Raw genomic sequence first — 18,059 nt, forward strand, 5'->3', positions numbered from 1 at the left:
ATGATATAGGAACTACTTTTTTTCCCCTATTCCGACTACACCGCTTGTAGAGAAATTCTGTCGTTGCTGAAATAGTCAGGAAATTTAAGCAAACATTACATTGACGAGATTTGTCACTGCCGAATATTTAGATTTTCTGGTCGGAGATTGCACCATAGACCTTCTGAATACGGAAGGCGGACATTCTTACCACTGCACCGAAGACCACATTCGAATTGGTCAATAATGGTTTCTAATTGGTAATTTTCTACATTTAATAATGACCCATTGTGACGTGGGCTTCATCAAATCCTTATGCAGGCCATACATTTATTGCAATACTGCTGCTGCCGATGAACCCATTATGTACATGTGTGATTGAATAGTGTATGGCATTACTTCAATCTATATTCCAAAATTTTATAAATTTTCCTCCAAAACACGATTTTCAGTTGATGTTTTTAAATTTTGTATTTCCGTCACAAGTAATATTTGTTATTTTCGAAAACTGTTTGTGGATTACTTCGAGAATAAACAAAATTCATCGGATTGATAGGGTTTTATTTTCAAAATCAACATCATTTTGACTTTTATCCTGCTTGAAATATTCACACATATGTACATTGATAAATACTTAAAAATGTACTAATTTTATTACAAATGCTGTCCTGCATGCCCACAGTGTATGGGCCGCATTACAAATCGAACTAAATTTACAAACATATTTTTTTTTCTTTTTTGTAGCTCCTGCTAGACAGACACTCCATATTAGAATGTTACACATTTCGTAATATTTACATTTCAATATTATTTACATTATTAAAAGGTTCGTTGTATTTAAATGAAAAAAAAAACTAAAAACACTGATTTTACTCACAAATCCTTTTGAAATCCTTCCTCAGGCAATTGTTTGTTGGTATTAATACGAAATATATAGATGCAGATTCCAGTGAAAGCACATGACCAACCATCAGTGAGAAAGAGTTTTTTCTGCTTTGCTAAAGCAGAACCACCTGGTGATGTTCCACCTACACAAAACCGGAGGAAATTAATATTCATTCAAATTCCCATTGACGTATTGAAATAAATGAAAAATAAAAACAAATAAAAAATACACATTTCATTTGATAATGTTGTGTTAACACTGTGCAACATTTTTGAGCCAATCGCGTGCAAACAACTTCTGTCCAGAATTTTATGAAAGTAGAGAACCAATAGGCAAAAAACATATTTGGGTTTTCTTTTCTTAGATCGGGTTCGGTTTTTATGGCCTCATCTAAACATGGTTAAATATCGATTTTTTAAAACAAATCGGGGCTGTATCTCTGAAACCAGTACGAATCTTGTTTTGACATCTGCAGCAAACTTGTAGATAAGAGCAAGAAGAAAATATTTATAGGACTAGTGAACTCGAAAATTTGCACTTGTTGTCTCAAATTTTATAATATATATATAAATTCTATAATTTTTGTATATTTCTCAGCGTATCTCCCAAACGGTTAAATTTTTTCTTAAAGTTATCTTTGAGAAAATATTCTCTGGAATGTAATGCACAACTCTTTAGAACATTGCATCGTTGTAAAATGCCTCTATCGCCTTGGTTATAGCAAATTATTCAACAACAATTTGGTAAATATTTCAATAACTGATTGAAATCCCCAACATGAGAATAAACAGCCTGTGTGAACATTGTTTGAAATAAGTTTTGAAAAAGGCATGTTATGAAATACCCCTTAAACAACGTGAAATAACCATTTTAGAGTTTCAGAATGTTCTGAAGAAATGATGGTCACATTATTTGGAATATTTTTAGAACGATTACTTAGTTCAACTCCCAACAGATTAGTTGCTACTGACCGGAATTTTAGAAATTATGTAAACTTTTCTATATTTTAACGAATTTGATGCGCTGGATGCCGATTTTCCTAGTTCATCGGTTTGACACATACGTTCTACTACCTTATGGCTACAATATTGCCGAAGACTGCAAAGCAGAATTCTTATTAGTTTCGGAGATAAAGGTCCGATCACTAGAAAAAAGGCTCATTTTAGGTCGGTTTAGATGAGGCCATAAAATCTAAACCCGATCTAAGAACACAAAACCCAATTAAGGTTTTTGTAGCCTCAATATGTACTTTCAGAAAATCCCCATAAGAAGTTGTTTGCATTTCCAGTGTTGCACAGTGTAATAGAGCCATACAATTTTGAGAATTATTGCAGTTATATGTACATAGTAACTGTATGTGACCAGTAGTGCGATTCTCTAACTCATTTGTTGAGTTACCGACAAAAATCGGTAAAATTTAAATGCTTATAATTTCGGTAATTAACGGCATTATTCAGTAAGTTAGCGACCAATACAAAGAAGTCGTAGAGCATAAATGATTATTTATGTATATATGTATATAGTTTAATCTGTTAGTCTGTAAGGATTTTGTCATCCATAGACTAAGAAATAAATAAAAAAAAATAATTTTACGTTCTAATGTTACCGATTTTTGTCGGTAACTCAAAACTTAGTTGGAGAATCGCACTACAGATTGGTTTGTATGTATCGAAAAATTTAACCCAACATTTAAAACAGGTTTTGTTGTAATAAAATAGTTTAAAAACTATAAAGCCAACTTCTGTCTAAAGTATTCCAAATGTTTAGATTCATGCATAAGAAGATTGAAAAAGCAATTTTGGTGATACAGTAGATTCGCCATAATTCGTACATCGATACTTCGTAAAGCCATTTCCTTCGCATTTTAACCTCGATAATTCGTATAAAATTGCCGGTCCCTTGAATTACGAATTATCGAGTTTCTACTGTATTTAGTTTTTATTTCTCCGACTTTACGAGGGGCACTAGAAAAACTTCTGACCTAGGCAACACGTAGTGTCGTCAGGCGTCATTGGAATTTTTTTTGGAAAATTTGACAGTTTTTAGCCTCAGCGTACTCAGGACAGTTTGACATGTGTTGGGTTGATTACAGTGGCTTGATTGAGACACCTCCAAAACATGGTTTATGAACGCTTTTACAGCATCTACTGGCGACGAAAATCGTTTACCGTGACTTTTTTCGTAATGTGCTGAAATCAAATGAAGTCATTGGATCCCCAGTCAGGGCTGTCGTGTTGAATTATCGGGTTCTTCTTCGAGAAAAATAAGTTGTCGGGGTTCGGGTGTGAATAGTCGGGACCATGAAAGGCTCGCCGTTAGGGTGTGAATAATCGGGACCATGAAAGGCTCGGCCTTCGGCTATGAATGATCGGGAAACGATGTATACGGTGTTGGAGTGAAGATGATCGGGAACACGTTGTATTCGGCGTTTGGTTGCAGATGAACGGAAGGCCTATGTATTCGGTGTTCAGCTGCAGATGATCGAGAATGCGATTTATTCGGTGTTCGGCTGTAGATGATCGGGAACACGATGTATTCGGTGTTCGGCCGAAAATGATCGGGGACACGATGAATTCGGTGTTCGGCTGCAGATGATCGGGAACACGGTGTATTCGCTGTTCGACTGCAGATGATCGGGAACACGATGTATTCGGTGTTCGGCTGCAGATGATCGGGAACACGATGAATTCGGTGTTCGGCTGCAGATGATCGGGAAGACGAAGTATTCGGTGGTTGGCTGCGGATGATCGAGACCTCGATGGTTTCGGTAGTAGATATTCGGGAACACCATGGGTTCGACGTTCGACTGTTGATATTCGGGAATACGATGGATTCGTCATGCGGGTGTTGATGTTCGGGAACACTATGAATTCGGCGTTCGGGTGTTAGTCTAAGACTACGGTCTAGTTTCTACCATTTACTACTGACCCGAAGGCCCTGTAAAACTGCAAACCCGATGGTCCAGTGCCGAGCTAAACAGCTGACCCGAAGACCCTGCTGAACTGTAAACTCAAAAGTCCAGTGCTGAATTGGACAGCTGACCCGAAGGCAATGTATAACTGCAAACCCGAAGGTCCCGTGCCGAGTTGAACAGCTGACCCGAGGTCCCTGTAGAACTGTAAACCCGAAGGTCCAATGCCGAGTTGAACAGCTGACCCGAGGTCCCTGTAGAACTGTAAACTCGAAGTTCCAGTGCCGAATATATTAGCCACCACAACTCAATGGGTACCTCTCAAAAAGTATTTCCAACACTAATCACCTAGGTGTAAGTTGGCGGATCTAGAACAACCTTTTGTTCCAACCCGTGTAGCAAACTCCCTGCAGTAGTAAACTCCCCCTCAACTTCTATTTCTGAAATACTTGAGGGATCCGAAGTATACGGTGAATGCGAATTATTCGAATATACCCTGAACACTGACGACAATGGTTGGAAAATTACACTGGAGTGAAATTTACCATTGTGTGGCATGGTGGAGTGTTGTTAAAGCCCTGTTCCCGTATGACTGTAAGGGGTAGTAGTTGTTGTGTTATGTACGTAATCATATTGTCACGTTAAAGAATGTGGAGTGTGACACAAAGTGGTGAATGTTTCCGAAGACTATCCTCAGTATTTTTGGATTATTGGCACTGGGTATCCGCTATCTCCGACGGATATTACTAGGTTTACCTCCAAGAAAAGAAAAGAAAAAGTGAACGGATGATTTTGTAGAGTAAACAATTACGCTTCCGGAAGAAATTGACTGTGGCTAGAGATCTAAGCACATACGTTGTGAATGTTAACTCCTGCTGCAATGATGGAATAATAATTAGCGAAATATTAGCGGATGGATTGGGAAGTTTCGCCTTGCTACACTCCCATTTTGATCTTGAGAAATTTCGGACTTTTGGCTTCGGAATTCGAGGAAGGTTTTACGTAATTTGCAAGGCAGCTCTCGACATCATTTGGAAGGGTGAAATTCATGATGTCGGAAATCAGCATTGAATCCACTGTATCGAACACCTTGGACAGGTCAAGAGTTGCCAAAATGGTACATTCTGGCCATAATCTCCAGCAATTCTGTTATTGTGTCATGAGCTTTTCTAAAATTGTTTTGGATTCTAAAACTTTTGCCACAGGTGAAAGAAGAGAAATCGTGCAATAGGATTCTCCATTGGTAGCGGATTTTTCGGTCTTGAGAATCGGAATAACTCGCCCTATCTGAAGTCTGTAAGCACCACATGTATAATTGAAAATATTATACTGAGCTTCTTCAATATGAGCAATAAGGTGTCATGTGAACCAAGGACATTGGATCTCCGAAGGGGTAATTTCAATTAATTAACAACAGAACTGTGTAGCAAACTTTTCGGCATCGGAATACTAGAGATTGTAGAAATATGTAGCAGAGAGAATTTTATTCTTCTTGAAACCAGTTTAGCTTTTTATGGTGACCAAAGCTGCTTCGACCACACCATCAACAAGTTTTCCTTATCAAGTGCTGCCGACTAGCAACTTGACAACCTTGTTCCTACTCCCTAGCTTATTGTAGATTGTTGTGGCATGCTCGGATGATGTTAAAACTCTGTCGAATGTGACCCACAAAATCTTGTGTTAATTTTTGGTCAGATTTCTTACTTCGGAAACCTGTACATCAAGGGACCTACGAATCTCCGCTGTCCATGTGGTGAAGAGTGTGGCTGTAGACTTACTAGTTGATATGTTCAGGTTCCTTGAGTGGAATGCACTAACAAGGTTAGAGATATAGACATTTAGTTTATCGTGCAATCATCCGCAGAAGATATGATATTTATACCGTTCGGTGGTTTTGGAAGTCCATAGAGATAGAAATTGAATAACTCCGAAGGGCAATTTCATGTTTCATTTTCTGATGGTATAGAATCTAAGGTTTAGAACTCGGGATTAACATCCTCAGGGGGGATGACGTGACTGATAGTGTCGACTGCCTTCAGCAATTCCAGTACCACAAGAACCATCCTGTCACACGGCTTCTTCTGGTTGAGTCCTCTGCATACGTACGTGATTAGGGCGTGAAGGGCAGTCATTGTACTATGCTGGTAATCGGCGATTTAGTAACTTCCCTAAAGCTGTGAAGGAGTATAAGATACACCCTTACTCGCATCTTTCTTAGGTTGCAATAGCGGGACCAACGTAACCATTTTTGAGCGGCTAACGACAAATTGTACACATTGATTAAATAAATACTCTACTCCAGGTTCACCTAGCTGCTTCAACATGACCATGGTGATCCGGTCTGGGTGAATGGATTTGGATGATTTTGCTTTTCGAATGACTTCTGCAACTTCAGCACCAGGAGAAATGTGCCGGTTCATATTGGGCTGGACGCGTTCTAATACGACGCAAAACTATTCTCTTCGCCTTATCACTTTCCGCGTGCTCCATAAACTGCCTGTTGATTACGTCAGGCGCAGCTTTTCGCATCTGCCACACCATCGTTGTCAAATATGACAGATGTTCGGTCATTCCTCCTACCAAGCGAGACTATAATTTCTCAGTACCCATGATTATGTTGCCGCTATTCAGGTGTTCTAGCCATTTGTTTCTTTTGCGATGAGTCCCCTAGTACCAAACGGTTATAGGCTTCCAACATAAGTATGGGAAGTAAAGTCAAGCTCAAGTGCGAATGGTCAAATGGGTGTAACAGGAATGCCAACCCACCACATCCATTTCTTGTATGTACTACTTTGGGAAGCACGTTGTATCCATCAAACTGTGCAGGCTGCAACTCTCAGATGTTGTTTCGACTCATGACAAAAACATTGTCAGTTACCTTACCAGGTGTTGGTTCCGTAATGTGCGATGTGAGTTGCAGCGAAGGCACATGCGGTATCAGAGATTGCAGAAGCATTTCTTACTCCGATAATGATGATGGAGTGCATCCATCCATGCATCTGTTGCATCGCGTCAATGTGGCAGACAGAACACAGCCATGATCCGGCATTTTCTTCAATTCCGGCACGCACCACTAAAATTCGGAGCAAACACTCTGGGATGTGTGGCTCCCAAAACGAAAAACATATACCACTCTGCGGAGTGGTAACATCATTCCGCGACATCGTAACATCATTCCGCGACACTTTAATTACTTTTAACTTTATCGCGGAAGCTGTCCATTTCATGCCGCAGGAGGTCATTTCAGCGATAACGAAGTCAATATCTTCCGCAATAAATATTTTACTGCCTAAGCGGCACGCGGTGGTTACTTCAGCAATTGTTTCTGCTTGCTTTTTACATATGTACATTAGGCCGGGGCGATTTGTGTGGAAGGAAAACAACCTTAATAGGCCCTTCGCGTTTCTGATTCCTGGGATTAAACTGAGCAAAAAAGTCTACTGTACCATATGTCTACGATGAAAATCGAGCCTCCTGATTTTGACTTTAAGTTTTTTATTGACGTTTTTTGGATATTTTGGCATATAACAGCCAAACCATTGAGATTTTCGATCCAACACAAATACTAAAATTGTAGCCAAGACAGTAATTAAGAACTCTCTAATACATCGCGAAAGCATTGGAACGAAGGAGAAGGTGCAAACTTTTCGAAAAATGTCGATAAATGACACTGTGCTACAAAAGTTGACCAGAAAAATATTCAAGTGTTCTGATGTAAAATTATATCGTGTTGGGATCCATGGACAACGACAATGCCTTTAGTTCGTTTGGGTCACTTCGTTTTATTTTTTTATAACAGTAAAAGTAGTGAAAATCTGGGTTTCTTATATTTTCAAATTTAAACGGGCATATCTTAATTTTTCCACAACGGATTTCTTTTGATCCTCCTTCCATTTAAAGGGGTGAATAATATCTTTTGAATAAGCTTTTATTGTTTTAAATCGGTTTGCAAATGGCTTAGTTATAGTGGTTTAAGTCTAAAAACCCCCACAAAAAAACTATAACTGAATTTTTCACAATTTTCAAAATAAATATTGAACAAAACAAAAATACATTATATTTTTGAAAATTATGAAAAATTCAGTTATAGGTTTTTTGTGGGCTTTTTCAGACTTAAACCCCTATAACTTAGCCAATACTTTGAATACTTTTCTGGTCAACTTTTGTAGCAAAGTGTCATTTATCGACATTTTCCGAAAAGTTTGCACCTTCTCAAGACCAAAACTGCCTGAAAAAGCGTTCCAATGCTTTTGCGATGTATTAGACAGTTTTTAATTACTGTCTTGGCTACAATTTTTGTCTTTGTGTTGGCTCGAAAATCTCAGTGGTTTGGCTGTTATATGCCAAGATGTCAAAAAAACGTAGATAAAAAACTTAAAGTCAAAATCGGGAGGCTCGATTTTCATCGTAGACATATGGTCCAGTAGACTTTTTTGCTCAGTTCAATCCCAGGAATCAGAAACGCGAAGGGCCCATTAAGGTTTTCAAATCGCCCCGGCCTAATGTACATACATATGTGTTATGAAAGGGAAATTTCTTGCTAGCTTACCTTGTGGTGTCTTCGAAGTACTCGAAGTCATACCCGAACGAGAAGGCCCTGGCTTATTGGGATCTTGAACCGGTTGAGGTTCAGGCTCATCAACTTCTTGGAAAAACCACAAAAGCTTATTTTTCATGTTGGGTAAGAAAAGTTGATTGATTTCATCCAACTGTGAAAAAATAAATTTGTAAAAATGTTTAATTATTCTACTACTTCCAAAAAGATCTCCTTACCATATCACCCTCAAAAATATAATCCATCAATTGATGGCGCGGCAATTGAGTGGCATCGATCAGCAGTTGAAAAGTGAATTCCAAACGGGGATCCATTTCCCCGCGACGGGCTTTACGTTCACATTCTTCACGACGACGCTGTGCTTCGTCAGCGTCCGTAGCCATTTTGCGAAGTTTTGCAGTTTATTATCCATTGTGGGTGGGGGGACAAATAAAACACAGTTTACAGCATGGATTTTGGAGAGAATAGGTTGTGGAAAGGATATGTTTTCGTAGAAATGTTTTTTTTTTCAAAAATCAAAAAAGACATATTTTTTCTTAATACAAAACGAATTTCAAAATTCAAAATATTTTCGTTCAAGAACAACAAACAAAGGTGTATTTTATAAAGTACATAAACAAACGAGTTTGAAATACTCTACCAATATAGTAGGCATGGTATAATTATACCATGATAGTAGGGTTAAAAAATGGATTACAAAAATACTTAGAAAATATTTCTCAATACCATAGAAGGGATCAAAATGCAATTCCTTCTATTTTAGAGCAAGCAAAATGATTAAATTTAATTTTTAAGGTAGCAGGCCAACTCAAATCAGATCATTGCGTCACGTCATCCTCATGATGATATAGTTGATGGTGGTAATTCAAACCCTTACAATTGTTTTTGATAATAAATAAATAAATAAATAATCAGTTATTCTTAAAAATCATAAATAAGTAAAAAAGTTTTAATGCATTTTTGGCAACAAAAATATATGACGTATGAGTTGACCCACTCCTCTTTTAGGTGCCAATTAAAAAATCATGCGTTTGGTGAAAGGTTATGAAATATAAAAAAATAATTAATATTAAAAAAGTTATTTAGATAAGTATTAGGGTGCCCGTTCAAGTAAAGTACAAAAAACTTGAACATTTTAAATGTTTAGTGTTTTTAGTGTAAATTTAAGTATATATTTTCAAAACATTCAAAAGCTCCCGGTGTATTTATAAATCGATGTAGCCAATCGATTATTTCGAATCCAGATTGATACTTCTGGATTGTACCTTGTGCGCCAATTAACAAAAACGAACATCAATTATTCGGAAGATTTTGTACCTTTTTCCAGGAAACAACCACCCGTTCCAGTTTGTTCTTATTACTTTTACTACCATTCTTCTGGAAGATTGTTGAATTGGTTAAATTAGTATGATCAAATTATTGTATTAATCGAAATATAGAAGACTTATTTTCGGTCTTATCTATAAAATTTATGAACTTTCGGACCTAAGCTCAAAGGAAAGTGTAAAAAAGGATCAGTCGTTCTTCCCGACTGAAATATTACCTCAAGCCAATAAACTAAAAAAAAATAAAATAATGTATATCATTTATAACATAATCCTAAATTAAAAAAAATAAAAGTAATACCTTTAGCCTATGACTGTAGTTAACGAAAAAATTGCAATGTGAACCACCCTAATATTGATCATCTTTTAGTAGGTTAGATAGATCAGCTGATTAACAGCTGTAGTTTTAAGGATTGTATTGTTATTATTAAGAATAGATTAAACCAAATATATGTAGAATTAAGAACCGTTATGTTTAATATAAATAAAGTCATTAGTTACTCTTGCATTTACTAGCATTTGCATTGTCAACTAGTTGTGTCTGCCAGCAAACCCTTCTTTTAGAGCCAGTGGCATTTTTAAGCACCGCCCAACAACGTAGACAGGTCCTTTTATTGCTCCAAAGATACACATGCCTAGATAAAAACAAGAAGTTTCCGAGCAAAAGCCTACATGAATTAAAAAAAGCCAACAACAGTAATTGTGAACCTAAATGTACTATGAACAGGTCCCTAATTATACCCTCAGCATAATAATAAATAAATGTGTCCTTTAGAGCAATTTCGTGACGATTCACCTTTGGCCTCATACAAATTACTATGGAAACTTTAAGACACCAGTGACACTTGTTTACATATTCCGATTGTGCTCAAACTTTAGCTATCATAAAATTTAATAAAATTAAACACATTATGGGGGGTGCCGCATAAAAAATACGACATCGATTTTTTCCCTTTGAGTTAAAACCAGTCTAGTGTAAAAGACTGTCCAACTGGCCCTATCACAACAGCATAATTTTTTTCCAGGGCAAATCCATACTTCCTGAGAAAATGGCCACCATGTGTAGTGGCTGATGCGTACGACAGCTATGGAACCGGATACTGCGTTTGTCCAAACTTTGCGTATCGTAATACTTTTGCAAATCTTAGAGTTCGAAGGTGGACATTAGGGTTATGACTTTTTTTACAACCTCATATCCCTGTATCATATTTTGATGACCCTTTGCCTAAGATTAGATAAAATCTTAATTATAAGGAGATTCGATAAAAAAAACCTCACGCAGAAAAAGGTTTTAAAGTTTTTATATACGAACTTTTTTTGAAAATATTTTGGGGTCAAAAATGTGGAAATTGGAGTACAAAAAGGTCGTAAGTCCATAGGAAAAAATATATATTGGATGAATACTACAGCTAATGTATTTTAGATATAATTATAAACGTCGTCCATGGTTGGGGTACATTGCAAAGGAGCAGCCTACAACTTTGGAGGATAATCGGATGATATTTGGCGGAGTCACAGGACCGGACTTTTGCATAAAAATCTTATAATTACTATTTAATAATTTAATTATTTATTTTGCAACGAAAATGTATATTGACAGCTATTTTGCTTTATAAGCGTACTGATTATGAAATGTGGACTCCTTTTTATTAATGCTAATTGTGGTGATGTATGTGTACAAATACCACGCATATTGCAAAATTTGTAAAAAATTCCAATTTTGTATTGTTTTCTTTATTGTCGTATATCTTACTTGGAATTATATGTGGTGCTTATATGTAAAACGTCCTTTGTGCTTTGCAAAATAAAATATATAGGCATTTGCAAAAGTTTTAAAAATGTCCCATTCTTTTAATCTATTTGATCCGATCGATGATGCAAAAGTGACGGATCTGTGCGGTTTTAAATAAATGCCAAATTGAGATCAATGGCTTCAACTGAACTTTTCAGATACGTGGATGAGATTACCTCAAAAAAATTAATAATGGAATAACTGCATTGCAGTTTCAACCGTACATATATTTGGCAATTCCGTTATTTAACCGCTACTTTAATTTGCATTAATGGAAACGTCCAAATTTCTTTTCCCTATATATTTTTAAGCAACTTTACCGAAATATGTCCTGCATAAATTAAAATAAGCACCAAAAATATAACTTGGCTATTTTTAACACCATGTGATTATTTTCACCAGCCAAGTACTATCCGATCATATTCCACAATTATTAGCATCTTCCTTCGTGGGTAATGTTGTCGATATAGAACTATAAATGCGTCCTCTAGCGTGATTATGGTTACGCTACAAACAAATAAAACTGTGGATCCGGTAAATATATATGGCTGAAACTCTGTTATCTGACCATGCATATCAACATATTTGGCATCAATGGAAAGGGCAAGAGTTGCTCTTCTAAGTATAACTTATAGAGGTGGAACATATCTTCCGGGAATAAATATATAGTCATTATACTAAAAATTTTACCAATTTTCATACACAAGTTTCGGTTCATTTAATCCGCTAATTATTATCTGACCATCTTTTTTGTCGTAGACCCAAACCTTACTTAAAATTTTGTGCCGATCAGACCATCATTGCGACCTCCAGAGCTGCTGCAAAATAAGATAAGAATTTGTTGTTTTTGTTCATTTCACCCCTTACGATCATCACCAAAAAAATAAAGAGGTCTCTTGTGGTCGGAACTTGACCTCAACACCACCTGTTGCCAGGCGACATTTGATTTTTTTTTTTTTTTTTTTTTTTTTTGAAAGTTTGACAGTTTTTATTTATTATTGTCTTTTTATGACGACGGCCATTATTTATGAAAGTTGAAAAATGAATTCCAGCGAAGTACCACACACCCAACCAATATGCTACGATTGTTTCGCTGGTGGTTTAAGTAATCGAAGGTGGGTTTCCTTCATGAATTGTAATGCCCTCGACAACATTGTCTGTTTGTTGGAGAGGACCCAGGTTCAAACCTCAGCCGTGGCAGCCGGGCTCTGCTCTGAATTTTTATTTATTATTGTCTTTCTAGGACGAAGGCCATTATTTACGAAAGTTATTTACTAATTAATTGAATTAATCGAGCTAACATGGCCTAAGTAGTTTGTATTTGTTTTTAGCCTGAACGTATTCAGGACAGTTTGTCATACGACCAAGTGTTTTGTGACTTGAAAACCCCACTTTGCACGTTAGATCCAGCAAAATTGGACAATCGCTCAAAAAAAGCTCTTGTGGATTAGTGCAAAGAAGTAGTGAATAAAAACGATCGCGGTACTTTAAACGACATTTATAAGATCTTCCCAGATGACGAATCCTCGATCTGTGCTTTTGAGCACGAAACAGAAAAGGGATCGACCCTTTGGGTCTTCGAAAGCGAGTCAAATTCAACGAAAGTTGTTCATGTTCTTCGGTTAAACTGACCATGTGACTACTATACGGCTTGAGGAACGTAGGACGGTTAATTCTAAGTAGTACACTACAATTTGTTTGCCTGAAGTCTGCTGAGAAATTCGAAAAACGAACAAGAGAAGACGAATCATTGCGCACCACGACAATGTGAGCTCTCACAAATCGCTTCAAACCAGAGGATTTTGGACTGGACAAAACGTGGAATTGATTCTTGCGCATCAAGAAAAAATGCGTGGTCAACGATTTTCGTGTCAGATAATGCTTTTGAAGCGTTCAAAAACCCTGTTTGGAGGAGTCTCAATAGGAGTGAAAAAAGTGCTTCAACAATGGTTTGAGCGCATGAAAAAGTGTATAAATCATGCTGGAGACTAGTTAAGAAAACAATAATACTATTTTTGATGGTAAATATTCGCCTTTTCATCGTTAGGCCAGAAACGTTTCTACTTCCACTCGTACTGCTGAATGCAGGGTTGCTCTGTTTGCCCCGTTCTTCTCTTTAGTAGCTTTACGTTCGTATTTTCCGTTTTGTTCGTATTTTTCGTTGGGTATTTTTAGTTTGAGGTTTTGGTACCCAAGTATAGGTTTTGCGGAAGCATTTTAATTTTACCGATTTTGCCGGATATTTGCATTATCCTTAGTTGGAAGAACTGCACTGAATGAGCTACTATGTATGTTTGCGTAAACCTATTTGTCATCAACGATAGGACCCGAAGCCATATCACCCTACGATATCTAAATTCCGTCTAAATTCTACAAATGGTTGACATCCAGGGTTTAAAATGCTAACGCCATATTAGCAAAAGCACCGAATATTTGCAGCTTTGCCTGCTAACATTTCTTCAAAATATGTTTAGCAACAATGAACAACGGCAACATGTAGCAACACATTTCACAAAAATATTGCTAGCGATGCTGATGCTATTTGATATTGTCGCTTTAATAAAAAAGCATCGCACACGCATACTCATATTTTGCAGCACACATGATCTACACATAGTATTAGAAAAGAGAATAAGCAACAAAGTTTCAACGGCTTAGCCACGTTTTCAGCAAACAATTGTTTTTGAGATCAGGGTTACCAGTGTAATGCATTCAAAATCACGATATAATTAATTCCACTTTTTCGTTCAAAGGACATGTGAATTTTTGGTGAAGCCGTTCAAAATATATTTTTTATTTTTAAACAATAATAATTAGTATTCTTTAGGTTCTATCATATGATGGGAGCATTTTGAGATTAAATGACATCTTTTTTATTACTGCGTTGGCAACTCTAATGACAAAAAACATCCTCTCTGGCTAATTCGCTGCGACGAATGGTCAGCCGACTGCTGAATATGTAGCGTGGTTGTCGATTATGCCTAACGAAAAAAAGATTAGGCGTAAACAACGAAATAAGCAAAAATGTACAAAAATAAATATGCGTTCGGTTGCTTATTTAGCCGTGTGTGTCAATGTTGTGTAGCAGTTGAAGTGTACAGCTAATGCTAATGTTTTTAGATGCTGGCTTTTAAACCCTGCTGGCATCCAATCATTTAGAGCTGACTATCTAACGTCCCAAACACGGTTGGATGAAGATTTTTCTCTATGTCGGTGTCGAAGACCTTCGATAGATTCAAACCCCGTAGTTAGTGGTTAGAATCAATTGTCCAATATGTTCATATGGACTCTCATTCAGCAGCCCAAGTGATGAACACTAGATTTAGCTGCGAATAATTTCATATTCTTTAAATGCAAGAACTGCATTAAATCCACTTGTCATTAACGATAGGACCCGACGCCGCGACTTACTTACTTTACGATATCTATGCAGTAGAAATGTATACGTTAAACAAATCCGGAGATATCAGTAGTGGGATTCTCTAACTCATTGCTATTGGAAGAACTTTACGACTACTTTTTATTCGTCACTCACTTACCGAAAAATATCGCTAATTACCAAAATTATAAGCTTTTAATTTTTACCGATTTTTGTCGGTAACTCGAAAAATGTGTTAGAGAATCGCACCTACAGGTCTAAAGGACTTCGACAGAAGAGAAATTGACTTGTATGATCACCTCTACTAACATTCTTGCCTTGCTTCAGTAGCGGGACGGACCATTTTTTCAGGTTTCTGTTACGAGGGCTGCACGATAACTTTCTGATATTATATGAACACCTGTAGTCGAATTCTGTAACTAATTTTTCGGGTTACCGACAAAAGTCGGTAAAATTAAAATTCTTATAATTTCGGTAATTAGCGACAATTTTCGGTAAGTTAACAACCAAAATAAAGTTGTCGCTAAGTCCTACCGATAGCAACAGCGTTGTCAATTTTTATTGCTATTTTTATCCAAATTTTTCCTTTTAATTTTACCGATTTTTGTCGGTAACTCAAAAAATTAGTTACAGAATTCCACTACTGGCAGCAAAAATGGGGTTTTCACCTTAGATCCAGCACAATTTGATAATCGTTCAAAAAAGGCGTCATAGACGAATCTTTGATCTATGCGTATGAGCTCGAAACAAAACAACAATCAACCCTGGGGCTCTTCGAAGGCGAGCCAACGTTGTTCATAGAAGAAGCACTTCATAGCAAATGGTCGCATGTTTCTTCGGCAAAACTGTTAATTCTGATTGGTACACTACAATTTGTTTGCCTGAAGTCTCCGGAGAAATTCGAAAAACCAACATGAGAAGATGGTAATGTCTTGGTCAATTTGCGTGTATAGCGTTGTCCCCTTCTGGTCGTTAAGCAGGACTTGACACTCTGTCTGATGATGGTTTTGGGTTCCTTAGTGCCAGAGAATTAATTTCAAGTATGTGGCGCAAGCCATAGATATTCTTCGGCGGTGTATATACATTAAGCACATCTAACCCGACAATTCCACACTTAACACCTACTCCCATATATTTCATGTATGGGTCATAATGAACACACGGTAAGTCTCTTTCTTCTATAACACCACGATAAACAAGCTTTCTTGTGACTTCATCTGGTGACGATCAAGTGACCAAATATATCGTCGCGTTGTCTATCGACCGCATTCACTTGATGAATGAGGAATTTCGGCATTAATGTTATGTTTTGGATAGCGGTCATATGCTTATTGTAGGCGTTCATAGAATATGTTTTTGCACAAAATTTACACTGATATAAAATCGCTGTATGTAGGATAATCCAAAAGGATGTGATAGACAAAATTGCTTTGGGTCAGTCACTCTATATTAGACAAAAAAATGGCATCAAGAAAGGCAGTTTATTTAAATACTGAAGATGTCAAAGAAGTCCAATACCCACAGTGAGATGCTTCATTTTGATTAGTCATCCTTGTGACAATTGCCACGTTCTCTTTTCACACAATGTTGTTCCTTTTTAATGTAATTATGAAATACCATAAAGCCCATCGAACATGAACTTACATATCTAAAAATTCACATTGAGGCATATGAATTTCTATTCTATCCAGAGAATAATTTGCTTCATTTCGTGACTTAATGTCCTGTTTGTGTCTCTGTTTATCATAAACAATTCACTTTGCTTTATACACACACACGCGTTCATGCATCCATTCATTCACACACAACCGCACACATTGCAAATCCCACGCAAGCAAATCACCACAATCAGCAAAAGTTATCGACATCCTTGCAAATCACCACTACTGAGTGAATAAATTTCCTACTGGGTCTCTCTCTCCAACGACAACATCAGTTATCGATTAAACAAAAAATGTCCTACAGATGGCGTGCTCAAACTGCTTGCTGACAGGATACTCAATGATTGATTACATAACCTGCTGGAAGACACTTTGATGATTGCGTAACATTAATGAATTTCAATTGCAAAATTTTAAGAAAAGATTCAATATTCTTCTTATCACCTGGAGTAAATCTCCTTCTTCTTCCTCCTCCTCGGAACTGGACTCATTGCGTATTTGTGCAGCATGCTGTGCAAATTGTGCCCTGGTATTTTTATGGACAAACATCCTTTCGAAAATGAAGTCCTTGCAAATTTAGTTGCTCGAAGAACAAAAATAAAACGTTACAGAGAATTTCGATATCCACAAAAATCAAAAAGAGGATATTTTTCTCGCAAAAAAACAAACTTTTCACAAAATTTAAAATTTTTATCACAATTTTTAAATTTCTAGTATTAATTTTTCTTTGGTTTCAAGTTACTATTTTCCGTCTATCTTCAAGGGCTGCCGATTGTGTAATGAATTTGTGAAAAAATAAACAAGAGTTGCTAGCCAGCCTGTGTGCTCCTTGCAGGAGGATACTTTATATGGCTGAATAGTGCAGTTTGAATTGTAACCGCTTAGTAACCGGTTGTTATGTTGCTAAAATAAACAACTTGCTACCAAATGTATATCAGTTTGGAGACTTTGTGTGTGTAAATGGTCGCTGTCTGTTGAACTGAGTAAATGTAAGGTAACAAACACACACACACATCCCTGTTGTTGTTAACGAGAAAACACTTGCATTGTAAAAGCATGGATTGTGATGAAGATTATTACGAGAGAGAATAATTTCATATCATCTTGTTGATTATGCCTTCAGTATACCTCCGGTAAAATGTAAATTGGGAATGTGGACCAGTTGAACGTTCTTATATTGAATTGTTTTGAACATAGGCAATATGGGTATCAAATTACAGGAAATTTTCTGTAGAATACAAATATTCACATCAGAAAGTACGCACCTGTAATTTTAAGAAATTATCTTCCGCAAGATGGATTTAGAATGAAGTTTTTGTGTGGCTTATCATTATTATGACATGACCTACCGTTACTCTTTGGTTTCCATTTAGGTTAGATTAGGTTTGGAGATGTGCAGCCACTAACTGTGACTGCGTCATTCGGAGACCTTCCGGTCCATTGTGATCATCCAAAAAGTTATAGGAAGAGGTAGAGTTGGGGTGAAAGAAACCTGTATGACAAGAGATGTAAACGGGAAAAGACATGAGTGCGGAAAAAGAAAAGATAATAACAGAAAAAGGATATAAAAT

General features: G+C 36.8%; 1 protein-coding gene across 1 annotated transcript in view; it reads right to left on the minus strand.

Moving 5' to 3' along the window:
• Positions 1-17,124, minus strand: part of LOC141397896 (dynein axonemal heavy chain 5-like) — a 30,281-nt gene extending 13,157 nt beyond the window's left edge. Inside the window, exons 1-5 of the mRNA XM_073974805.1 lie at positions 16,933-17,124; positions 9,649-9,708; positions 8,550-8,687; positions 8,326-8,485; positions 857-1,007 (exon numbers count right to left, since the gene is read on the minus strand). Coding sequence (XP_073830906.1) covers positions 857-1,007; positions 8,326-8,485; positions 8,550-8,687; positions 9,649-9,708; positions 16,933-17,037 — 614 coding nt within the window. The 5' untranslated portion in view covers positions 17,038-17,124. The remainder of the gene's footprint in view (positions 1-856; positions 1,008-8,325; positions 8,486-8,549; positions 8,688-9,648; positions 9,709-16,932) is intronic.
• Positions 17,125-18,059: the final 935 nt, after the last annotated feature.

The sequence above is a fragment of the Musca autumnalis genome, unplaced genomic scaffold, assembly GCF_047663935.1.
Source record: "Musca autumnalis isolate F117 unplaced genomic scaffold, ASM4766393v1 scaffold_1, whole genome shotgun sequence".
NCBI classification, from domain to species: Eukaryota; Metazoa; Arthropoda; class Insecta; order Diptera; family Muscidae; genus Musca; species Musca autumnalis.